The sequence below is a fragment of the Leucopleurus acutus genome (assembly GCF_964270905.1).
Source record: "Leucopleurus acutus genome assembly, chromosome: 16".
Classification (NCBI taxonomy): domain Eukaryota; kingdom Metazoa; phylum Chordata; class Mammalia; order Artiodactyla; family Delphinidae; genus Leucopleurus; species Leucopleurus acutus.
In genome coordinates, this window is record NC_139158.1 from 66,462,812 (window position 1) to 66,474,883 (window position 12,072).

General features: G+C 52.5%; 1 protein-coding gene across 1 annotated transcript in view; it reads right to left on the minus strand.

Moving 5' to 3' along the window:
* The window catches only part of TGM2 (transglutaminase 2), a 33,364-nt gene that overhangs the window by 6,151 nt on the left and 15,141 nt on the right, over positions 1-12,072 (minus strand). The window contains exons 5-10 of the mRNA XM_082857730.1: positions 10,815-10,943; positions 9,595-9,772; positions 7,172-7,307; positions 6,178-6,281; positions 4,350-4,592; positions 2,036-2,308 (exon numbers count right to left, since the gene is read on the minus strand). Of these exons, the coding sequence (XP_082713856.1) occupies positions 2,036-2,308; positions 4,350-4,592; positions 6,178-6,281; positions 7,172-7,307; positions 9,595-9,772; positions 10,815-10,943 (1,063 nt within the window). The remainder of the gene's footprint in view (positions 1-2,035; positions 2,309-4,349; positions 4,593-6,177; positions 6,282-7,171; positions 7,308-9,594; positions 9,773-10,814; positions 10,944-12,072) is intronic.

Here is a 12,072-nt window from a genome sequence, read left to right on the forward strand (position 1 = left end):
TCCAGGAAAGGCACTTCCTCCCTTTGAAGCGGTTCTGAGCGTGAGGAAGAACTGACACGTGTGCATTCACACGTGTGCATTCACACAAAGGGGCTGGAAGGGCTCTTCAAAGATGAGCCAGCCTTTGTACAAATGGGGAACCCGGGGCCTGGAATGGAGAAGAGAAATACCCAGGAGCCCACATCCTGTGGGCAGAATTGCAGGAACTAGGACCTCGGTATCCCGGCCACCCCACACACCTGTAGGGATGGAGCCCTGCCCCTGACTCGGGGCCTGGATGTGGAGATGAGAGCTGAGTCCTCTGCACACCAGCAAGGCTGGCAGTGACTCAGGAAGCACTGAGCCCGGCCCTGAGCCCATTGCCTGGCACAGCAGCGTTCAGGAAAGATGCTTTTCGGCCTCCCCACTTGCTCAGCGAACAGTGAAGAGCCCCGCCGTGTCCAGGCACCATCATGCACTTTCCAGATCTTTCCTGAACATACATCTCCTTTGCAGCCCATGAGGGGCATGCTAATGCCCCCTGTGATGCATGAGTGTGAGTCAAGGCCCAAGGTCATACATCTAGAAGGCGGGAGAGGGTCTTCCCTGGTGGTCCAGTGGTTAAGACTCCAAGCTCCCAATGCAGGGGGCACAGGTTGGATCCCTGGTCAGAGAACTGAGATCCCACACGCCACATGGCGCAGACAAAATTAATATTAATAATAGAAGGTGGGAGAGGCCAGATTCAAAGCCAAGTCTGGCCTCCGAACACGCCTTTTAGCAGCATAAGTGTTGGGGCCCCAGCCCTGGTGCCACGTGGCTCTGCCCCTAGAGTTTGCCGCTGCTCAGGGACCCTGACAGAGGGTCTGCTCTGTCCCGGCGTGTGGCTCCAGGGTGCCTGAGGTGGCCCTGAGATAGAGGCCCCAGGGTTGACTGATGTTCTACTCATATCATGCTGACCCCGGGTCCTCTCCCAACTCGAAGACCCCCCTGCCCTCCCCATGCCCACAAGCTCCAAGTGCAGGAACAGAGAACTGGCTGCTGCGGGGGATAGGAGACTGGGCTCCGTGCTGCCTCCCTAAGTGACCTCGGCTGCCGCAACCCCTCTCAGGGTCTCCAGCTTAATTTTAGGGAGATAACCAGTAGTGGTGACAAAGCCAGCAGTGAAAAAAGGGATCAAGGGGACGATGACTGTGCAGGCATCCGACCAAGAAGCCAGAGCGACAGAGGCTCTGCCCAGGGTTGAGGGCTGGGTGAGCTACTGACATCATTTCAGCCCCAAACGGGGAAGGGGATCTGCTCCCAGGGAGGTCGGGCCAGGCACTGGAGCCATGGAAGAGGAGAAGATCAGGGCTTTTCCTTTCCTATCACTGTTAGAGCCACACTGTCCAGTATGGCAGCTTCCGGCCACATGCGGCTGTTTAAGTGAAATTAAAACTTTAGTCCCATAATTACACCAGCCACACTGCAAGTGCACAATAGCCACATGGAGCTAGTGGCCACCATACTGGACAACGCAGATACAGGACATCCTTATATCACAGAAAGTTCTCTGGGTAGTGCTGGTCTTGAATCTCTTCTCTCTGAGCCTGAGAACCTCCAGAGAAATAGGAGAGGTTCTCAAAGGGGCTCTGGGAGAGGCACCTGTAGTGTGAGTTGCTGGAGACGGAGGAAAGGAATTTGCTGGAAGGGGCAGCAGAGAGTCTGGGAAAGCAGTCAGGGGTCCTGCGAAGATGAGATGGAATGAAATAGAATAGTTGCTACGAGTACAGGTTCAAGTCTCCGTCCTGTCACTTCCTGTGTGGCCTTGGGAAAGTTACTTAACCTCTCTGTGCTCAGTCTTCTCATCTGGAAAATGGGACCATAAAAGAATCCTCCTACTTTTGTTATAAGAAGGAACTGGGTTGCTATTTATAAAGTGCCGAGGACAGGGCCTGACCCACAGTGAGGGCAATGGGAGTGTCTGTGAGGTAGATGGCACACGTTCAGCTCTCAGGGCACGACCTAGCATATCGTCAGGGTGGTCAACAGCTGCTCCAGGAACACAGGGCCTTACCAGAGAAAGGCTCCAGGGAAAAGTTGAGCAGGTCCTTGGTGCCACACTTGGGTCCCAGGATCCCGTTGTAGCTGACGGTGCGGGCACAGAGCAGGAGGCAGCCAGCGTGGTCCTCGGCAGTGTTGTTGGTGATGTGGGCAAAGACGTCGAAGTCGCTGCCCCTGTTCATGCCCTGGCCCGCACGGATCCTCATGGCCACTCCTGTCTCCTCTTTATCAGCCAGTTTGTTCTGGCGGTTGGCCCTTGTGAAGGCTTCCCTCTCCTCTGCGGACCCTGTGGGGACAGGGAAGAGAGCTTCATCGCAGCTGGAAGGGGGATCAATGAGAAGGAGGCTGGGAGCAGGGCAAGCTGGCTTCTCAGAGTTCTGGTGACTCAGAGCACCCCCTGAGGGAGCCCCTTCTTTACATTACTGTGCCAGGAGGAGGAAAGAGTATTTTATTTACTTTCCACAAGTGAGCTCCTATACATCCCTCAAGACCCATCCCCAAATGACCCCTCTTCCAGGACACCTTCTCTGACTCCTCCTTTCCCAGGATGAAAGAGTCACAATGTCTTTTGGAGTTTCATAGCTGCCTATTGCCTGTCATGGTGTTTTGGCCCACCAGGTTTTTTTCTGTTCATATGCTTACACTCTCAAGCCTCTTGAGGACTAAGACTGTGTTTTACTTAATCTGAAGTCATACCCAATGCCTACAACAGTGTTTGGTGCCTAGTAGGCACTGATACAATGAGAACTTTCTCACCTCTAAGCATTTTGCACAGGGACCACTTCTACCTGAAATCCTTTCCCTCCCTTCTCTACCTGTTGAGCTTTCCAGCAGGAATGACTGCCCCCTGCTTTATATTCCATTTACTTCTCCCCATGTGCCTTTTATTTTTGTCCCCAGTGTTGTTGGGTACATATTTATTTCTTCTATCAAATCATCAGCTCTAGACCTTTCAGAGGCCGGGGAAAGCATCTTTTCCTTCTGTTTTAGCCCTTCCCACTGGAGCACGGCCACTTAATACCCAATCCCAAGTCAGCCCTGGAGAGTCAACGGGGGTCAGATAAAGCCTGTGGTTTCTTAGTCACTTCTGTGAACCCTACTGTGCTTGGCACACCATAGATGCTTAGAAAATATCTGTCTATTGAACTGGCCATTGGATGTGCTCAAATTCAATTTTTAAAATAAACCACATCTTTTTCCCACTATTGATTTAATATTAGTAGCAGAAAGAAGCTTCATTTTTGTGTCTGATTGAGCCCATCTTATTAAGTTTCTTTTGGTCCATTTCTCTTTAAACCTTTCCAATCTACCTTCATGCCCACTTCCCCACCTGTGTGTGAAATGCTAAAACAATTAATACTACAGAGTTCCAGGAACTTCTCTTCCTGGCCCCTCTGGACTTCCAAACCTCTTCAGCACAAATACGTTGCAATAAAAAAGCATGGAGGGGGCTTCCCTGGTGGCGCAGTGGTTGAGAGTCCGCCTGCTGATGCAGGGGACGCGGGTTCGTGCCCCGGTCCGGGAAGATCCCACATGCCGTGGAGAGGCTAGACCTGTGAGCCATGGCCACTGAGCCTGTGCGTCCGGAGCCTGTGCCCCATGACGGGAGAGGCCACAACAGTGAGAGGCCCGCGTACCGGAAAAAAAAAAAAAAAAAAAAGCATGGAGGGACCTCCCTGGTGGTCCAGTGGTTAAGACTCCATGCTCCCAATGCAAGGGGCCCGGCTTTGATCCCTGGTCGGGGAACTAGATCCCTCATGCTGCAACTAAAGATCCCGCATGCCACAACTAAAGATCACGCATGCCGCAGCTAAGACCCAGTGCAGCCAAATAAATAAAATAAAGATTAAAAAAAAAAGCATGGAATTGACCATCTATTGTTGGAGCTCCCACCACTAATAAGCTCTGTTAAACAACATGGACATCATGATTTTTCTGTGAAGATGAAAGCCTCTCTTGTATAACAGCCATCCCTTTCAGTTTTACTGAGTCAAACCAACAAAGAAAGTGAGGCTTAAAAACCACATGAAATCTTTTTGTGGAATATAGAATTCTTTTCCTAAATGAATGATCCTTTACCACTGTCCCCCTGCCCCCAGGGTGTTTGTCAAGTTTGCACCTGATTCTAAGGAATTTCTTGAAATGGAGAGTAACCTACAGATCATTGTTGTTTGCAAGCTGCCAGGAAACACACCACACACACACACACACACACACACACACACACACACACACACACACACACACACACACACACACACACACGCCCTCTGGGCTGCTAAACAAGCTGCTTATCCACAAGGCAGTGATGAGCCCAGGGCCCCTACCCTCCGGGTACTTGTAGGTGTGGGTAATGTCCTCCCGCTCGTCTCTGCCCACGCTCTTTGTGCTGATCTTCTGCCCCACGACCAGGGAGTGGTTGATGGACTTGTGCATGGACCCATCATCCTGCCGGATCCAGTCCACCACGTCGGCGTTGACCTCGGCAAAGACGAAAGGGGCGTCGTACTTGGTGCTCAGGTCGCCCACCTTGATGGCACGAACGGGAACCGGGCCACAGCAGTATGTCCCTGGTTGGGAGGAGGAGAAGGGTAAGACGAGCCTGGGCTGAGGGGAGGGTGGTACCTCCAGAATCTTCCACAATTCAACCACACGTAGCCGAAAACCTAGAGACCATATAGCCTTTGACTCAGGGATTCCATTTCTAAGAAGGCAGCATCAGGTAAGAATTAAGAATTCCAGGGGAGGGAGTTCCTTGGTGGTCTAGTGGTTAGGACTCTGTGCTTTCACTGCTGGGGCCCTGGGGTTCAACCCCTGGTTGGGAAACTGAGATCTTACAAGGCATGCAACAAGACAAAAAAAAAAAAAAAAAAAAAAAGAATTCCAGGGGACCCTGGAACCCAGCTTCTGGGGTTCAAAGCTCAGTCTCTTATTAGCTGTGTGACCTTGGAGAAGTCACTTAACTTCTCTGAGTCCTGGCTTCACGTGGGGATATTTGTACCTACCTAAGGAGGATTGGCAAACACTTATTTCTATGTGTTTGATAAACAGAAATGTATCCCAAGGCACTTAAGGAAATGAGGAAGCCAACTGTAGGCAATACTTTACAAGGGTGTGTGTCTGTCTGGTTTCCTGCCGAGACTGAGAGTAGCAGTCAGTGTCTGACACTGACTCAGGGAGTGTGTGCTAACGAAATGAACAAGAGAGCTAGATGTTTATCTGGGTGTGGTTTACCACTGCCTCAAACTGGTCACAAATTTAAATGTTGAGGACTAGAGGCTTGGTAGCTATATTACAGTGCGTCCATTTGATGGAATGTGGTAACATTAAATTAAAATTAAAATCACAGAAAACTGTCTGATAGAGAAATGCTAATAATATATGGAGAAGTGACAGGGCCAGGATGAAAGACCATGTGCAGGAAGAGTTCTTAACCTGGGGTCCATGGAACCCCCAAGGTGCAGCAAATAGAATTCAGGAGTTCATAAACTTGGATGGGAAAAAATTACATCATTATTTTCACTTCCTTCGACTGTGAAAGACCAAAAACCACAGTCCTAGGTGCACTTATGACTTGTCACTCATAAGAACCACAGATATTTTGATCTCTCTTTATAGTTGTTACAGATAATCGGAAATATAGATTGCATTCATCTCTACCACAAAATTATGGAACTTATTGATTCTACTAATAAATCTTGTTATATATATAAAGCATATATTACTATATCACAAATTTATTTAAAAATTTTTGATAACTATATTGCAATGTAATTGAAACCTAGGTGTTATATTGTGTGTATTTAAAATATTATTCTGAGGAAGGATTCATTTGAAATTATTGGAAGCTGTGTGTGAATGTTAATGAAATTTCTTGGGGGGAAGAGGACAAAGATGCTATTTGACTTTTTTTCTCTGTGCTTCTCCATATTTCCTGTTTTCCACAATGTGCATGAATTACTTTTCAAATTATAAAAGAGGTGTTTTATAAAATATCAATGAGGTCCCCCAACACTCAATGTTCTTTGGAGTCAGCCAGACCTGGGTTAGCATCCCAGCTCTGCCCCTCTCCAACTGAGGAGCCCCTCTGCTGGGTGGGTCCCCTCCAGCCTCTGTTTCTTCATCTCGGTAATGGAGCCACACCTGCCAACCCACCTTCGCTCTTCTCCTGGGGCGTGGGGTCCAGGGCCTGCCACCCCTCATATCCCGGCTGCAAGTCAGGCCTGGTCATCCACGACTCCACCCAGCAGTGGAAGTTCCTGTTGGGGAAACAAAGCAAAACGTGGACCAGGACTCTCATGCAAACGTTCACGGTCACCTCCTGCGGGCTGTCCACACTCACCTTGTCCTAAGCTGACCCCAGAACGTCCCCCACCACACTTTGCTCTTCCTCTGGGGGCCCAAGTCGGGTGCTCCCAACTACACTGGGAGTCCTCAACCCCTCTCCCCAACTCCTTTCCCCTCTCAGTGGCTCTGCATGCCCAGCTGACCGGACCTCCTAATTTCTCGACTCTTCCTTCTTTTTTTTTTTTTTGTTGTTTTTGTTCTTTTTTTTTGCGGTACGCGGTCCTCTCACTGCTGTGGCCTCTCCCTGCTGTGGAGCACAGGCTCCGGACGCGCAGGCTCAGCGGCCATGGCTCACGGGCCCAGCCGCTCCGCGGCACGTGGGATCTTCCCGGACTGGGGCACGAACCCGTGTCCCCTGCATCGGCAGGCGGACTCCCAACCACTGCGCCACCAGGGAAGTCCCGACTCTTCCTTCTTTTTCAGCTCACAGGCTCTGCCTGGATTCAGACCCCACCACCACCCACCTGGACCACAGCCCCGCCCCCTGCTTCCGATCTGTCCCCCTGGTCATCAGCACACCCCTCTCCAGTCTGAAACCTCTGGAATCAAGACCAGACCCCCAGCCTGGCAGTGCAGACCCCGGACGGTGTGTTCTCCCTGACGCCCTTTCATGCTCCCTGCATTGACTTTCCTTCCTCTTGGCCTTTGCTCCTGCTGTCCCGCTCCTGGAGCCTCTCCAAGGCCCGCTTCCTTTTGTCCAAATACTGTTCAACTTTTAAACCCAGTTCAGATGTGACCTCCTCTGAGAAATCGACCCAAGTTTCCTCTCCAGGGGATCCTTCCCACTGAGCACCCCCCTCACCAGATCATCTCGCTCTTGTCACTCTGGATCTCCCCAAACTCGTTGCGGAAGTACTCGATGAGCAGGTTGCTGTTCTGGTCGTGGGCCGAGTTATAGTTGGTCACGACGCGGGTGGGGACGCCGAGGCACCGCAGGACTGGGTCGGGGGACACAGTGGAGAGAGCTTAGGGGATGAGCTGAGGCCCTAGACACATCTGCTCTGCTTGGGCCTCCACGTGCCCATCTGTACCCAGGGAGCACTGCACACTGGTAAGGGTGCACCCACCCGGACAATGGCACCCACCTCGCTGGTTGGCCCATGTCCACTCTTTCCCTTTCACATCACAGATAACAAAAGACTCTAAATGCAAATCTGACATTAACGGTCCTCTGCTAAACCCTCAATGGCTCCCCACAGCCCTCGAGGTCAAGGCCAGACCTCCACCGTGGCCCTTACCCTGGAGGGTCTGGCCCCTGACCACCTCCTGCACACTTTGCTCCAGCCACACTGGCCTTGCTGCTCCTCCAGCACTCCATGCTGCCAACAGCCCCAGGACATTGGCATATGCTGTACCCTGGGCCAGGAAGCCCACCTGGCTGGGTTTAGATTACCTCATCATTTGCATTCATAGCAAAACTGGCGAGTCATCATCATTCTCAATATACAGGTGTGTGAGGGATTCTTTAATTTGTCCTCTGAGGGCAGTGAGCGAGCTGTCTTATTTTATATCCCCAGAGCCCAGCACAGGCCTGGCACAGGCTAATTTGTCAAATGGGATGAAGGAGTGGGTGAAGTAGAAAGAAAAGGAGGAAGGAAAGGAATGACAGAGATTCAGAGTGAGGAGTGAACAGCGGGGCAAGCAGAAGAGGGAACAAAGGTCAGGAGCCCTTCCGTTCCAGCCCCAGCTGCTTCAGGCTGTGTGGCCTGAGGCCAGTCCCTTCGCCTCTCTGGGCCTTGTTTCCTCCTCTCTAGCCCGGGCTTCAGGTGCACTGGGACTCCATCGTGGACGAGGAGGGCCTGCATTTGGGCCTCAGCACAGTTTACAGAGAGCCCAGAGTAACTGGGAAAGGGACTGGTGTTGGAATGATAGGTGACAAAGAGGCAGGATATCAAGTGGCAACTATAGACCACAGAGGAGGGACGAAGACCCCGGGCACCAATCCTGCCCGAATGGTGATGCTAGGTGCTCCTGACAGAGGGAATTATGGGTGTTTTTCCTCCTTCATTTTTTTATGTTACTTTTTATATAAAATGTAAAAGTAACATATTCTCAGGGTAAGGTAAAGAAAGTAACATCTAAAAAAAGAAGTGCAACAGAAAGGCCTACTAAATATAATCTGTAGGACCTTTGGTTTACTTTTAGTTTTGATTGAGGTTGAGTCTCTGAGACGGGGGAGGGACAGGGATGTGACCTTTGCCCTGTGCCCACCATCAACCAGAGCAAGAGCTTCCCCGATGGCCCTGGATTCTGGCCGGGAGACAGGAGGGCACTGGGAGGAGGAAGGAAGGAGCAGCTGTGACCCTTCACCTCTTGCCTGGTTCCTGTGCCCTTTAACTTGGGTAGAGTCTGGATGCTCTGCTGCCCGTGGCGAGGGCTGATGTCCCAACCCCAGGCCTTGCCCCACCATGTGACAGGTTTCAGAGTACAGACCTGAGGCTTGGGGAGACCTGTCGCCGCTGCCCAGGGAGCAAGGCTCCACTCCTGTCCCAGGGATGGTGTCCCGGGAGGCCTCATCATCACAGTCTAAGGCCAGGAGGCTGGCCTTAGAGGGGCGGGCCCACCTCGTTCCAAGCCTGGCTGTGCCGCTCACCAGCTGTGCAACCTTGGCCAAGCCACTTCTCTTCTCTGAGCCTCCGTTTCCTCCTCTAAGAGGAGCTAATAATAGCAGTTTGTAATGATTCAGAGGGTAATGGGTATGGGCGGCCTGGCCGAACAGAAAAGTGTGTCACGGTGCCCATCACTGCAAACGTCCATCCGATCACGGTCAGCCGACTTATGGACACAGAGAAAATGCCCCAAGATCCAGCTGAGGAATCCCAGCTGCCCCGGAAACCCCCAAACCCCACCTAACTTGAACCAGAGACTGTGCTAAGTGACATCTCCCCACGTCCTAAGAGCTCCCTGGGACTTGGGTCAGTGACTGCTGTCTCCATTTTACACATGAGGAAACAGGCTTGGAGACACCAGTTCTCTTGCCCAAGTTCTCCCAGGGGTCAGAGGCAGAGCTGGCATTCAACCCGGGCAGTCCATCTCGAGTCCCTGGGCCGATCCACCATTCGGCTCCCTGCAGAAACCCCGTGACCACGGGGGTCAGACGCCCCCTTATTTGACCAAATCTCCCTGGCTCCGTTACACATCAGGCCTGGGAGAAGGCTGCAGGGACCCGGGCTCACAGAAGCCAAGGGCAGTTCCAGGCCCTCTCACATCCCGTGTGCCGCTCACCAGTGCAGGCCACAGCAGCAAAGACCCAGCACTGGCCATACTTGACGCGCTGGCAGCTGTCATTCTTCCAGCGACGCAGGATGTCCACGCTGCCGATCCAGAACATGGGGCTGATGCCATCCCTGTAGTTGTTGTCCCAGCGTCCCAGCAGCACGCCCTGGTCATCATTGCAGTTGACCTGCAACCAGCGAGAGCATCAGAGGGACCAAGCCTGGGGAAAGGGTGACAGCTGCACTAGGGTGGGCATGAATTCAGCACATGGTGAAAGGCAGGGAAGGGTGTTCCAGGTTGAAGGAAGAGCAGGTGCAAAGATCCCAAGGTGTGACAGACCAGGAGGTTAGAGATGGTTGGTGCTGGAGAGAGAAGCGGGAGGGAGGAGGTAGAGAGGGGTCAAGGTCGTGAGAGTGATGCTGGAGATGTGAATTTGTCCGTGGAGTGGAAGGGGAGTGACATGGCGTGACCTGAGTTTTACAAAGACCCCCTCTGGCCCCTGCCCAGATTGTGTCATTTGCCCCCAGACTCCCAGAACCTCGAGAATAAAATGCAGCCTCCTGACTGTGGCCCTGAGGCCTGCACCGTCTGGCCCTGCCCCCTCTGCAGCCCACCTGCATCCGACCCTCCTGCTTGTGCTCTGCTCCAGCCAAACCAGCCCCCCTTTTGCTCCTCAAACCTGCCACAGCCGCCCCTCCTCAGGGAGCCTTTGCGCAAGCTGTCCCCTCTGCCTGGGATGCTCTTATCCTCCCAGTTACTACGTCAACTCGGGACTCATCACTCAGGGAGGTCCCCCAGCCCCTTGCTGGGGTTAGGCCCTGTGTCAGACACTGTCACACATCTGGCCCCTTTGGCGAGTGCATCGTAATTTATGACTGTGCACTCATGTGATACTGTGGTTCCGCCTGTCTCCTCCCACACACACCCTAGAACGGAAGCTCTATGAAGTTAGAGACCATTCATGTCTTACACCTGCTTTTCCCCGGTGCCTAGGATGTGGGTGGCACTTGACGAATACTTGCTGGATGGGTGAGTGAATGAATGAATGAATGGATTGCTTTGAGGGACCACATGGCATTACCCGCATTTGTACCTTGTCTCTCCAAATACAAGGTCTCCTAGCTAGAACTCACCCATCTCCTGGGTTTCCCCACCGTGCCCAGCGCGGGGCCTGGCCTCCATCATCACAGTAAGGGAGGGCCCCTGGGGCGGGCCTGCTACTCACTCACCATGGCGCTCACCACCCGGCCCACGTAGACTGGACTGCTGCGGCGGGAGCAGTCGCGGCCAGCGTTCCTCAGGAACTTGGGGTTGACGTCCAAGAGCATCAGGCAGATGTCCAGAATCCCGTCTTCAAACTGTGTCAGAGGAAACAAGGGGAGGATGAGGGAGCTGAGAAGTCACCTCCTCTGGGAAGCCTGCCTTGAAGTCCAGCAGTTGTGGGACTCCGATCTGTCTCACACAGCAGATCGGAGGCTCGGGCTGGGTCTGTCACATCTCTGTAGTGCCAGCTTTTCCTGGCCCAGGAAAGGGGGGATGAGGTGGGACAATGACTGAGTGTGTGAGAAAGGGGGAGGGGGTGTGACTGCATCCAGGCTGGGGGGTCCTGGGAACTTGGAGTAGAGCCCAGAGTGAAAAGCCCAGCGTCCCTGGAGCTTCCCTCCCCTCCGACTCACCTCAGGCCCAGCCACTGCACTCCCCCACCACCACGTCTTCACTTCCCTCAAGCCTGACTCACCCTGCAGAGCTGATGAGCCTCCCCTCCTTCCCCATCCTATCGCCACACACCGTTCGGATTGGAACCAAAGTATAGACTGTAAAGAAGTAAATCTAATCTCATCACTCCTGTTTCCACTGCACCCAGAGTAAAATCTAGACTTTTCCCTGTGGCCTGCAAGGCCCATTAAGATCTGTGTCCCATAGAGAACAAACGTATGGACGCGGAGGAAGGGAGGTGGTGGTGGGATGACTTGGGAGATTGGGATTGACATATATACACTAATGTGTATAAAATCGATAACTAATAAGAACCTGCTGTATAAAAAATAAATAAAATTCAAAAAAAACCGATCTGTGTCCCACCCCATCTTTGACCTCATCTCTCACCGCTCTCACCCATACTCATTCTGCTCCAGGCTCACTGTCTCAGGACCTTTGTACTTGCTATTTCCTTTGCTTGGAATGCTCTTCCTGCCTCTCTCTGTGTGACGCACACCTTCTCATCCTTGCAACTCAGATGTTATGTTTTTCAAAATCCCTCCTTGTCACCTTCCATTGGACGACCCAGCCGTCACGTTCAAGAGCTCTCCTGTCTGCCCCCTGCTCCCCGTCTCTGTGGTCTTGTCCCAAACCAGGCCTTATCGCAGGTCTCCCTCCATGACACAGAATAGCCCTCCCTGGCTTGAACCATTCATTCTGTGGCTCCCTATTGCCATCTGCCTGACGTTCAGGGCTGTTCACAACCTGAACACTGCTGACTTCTCCCAC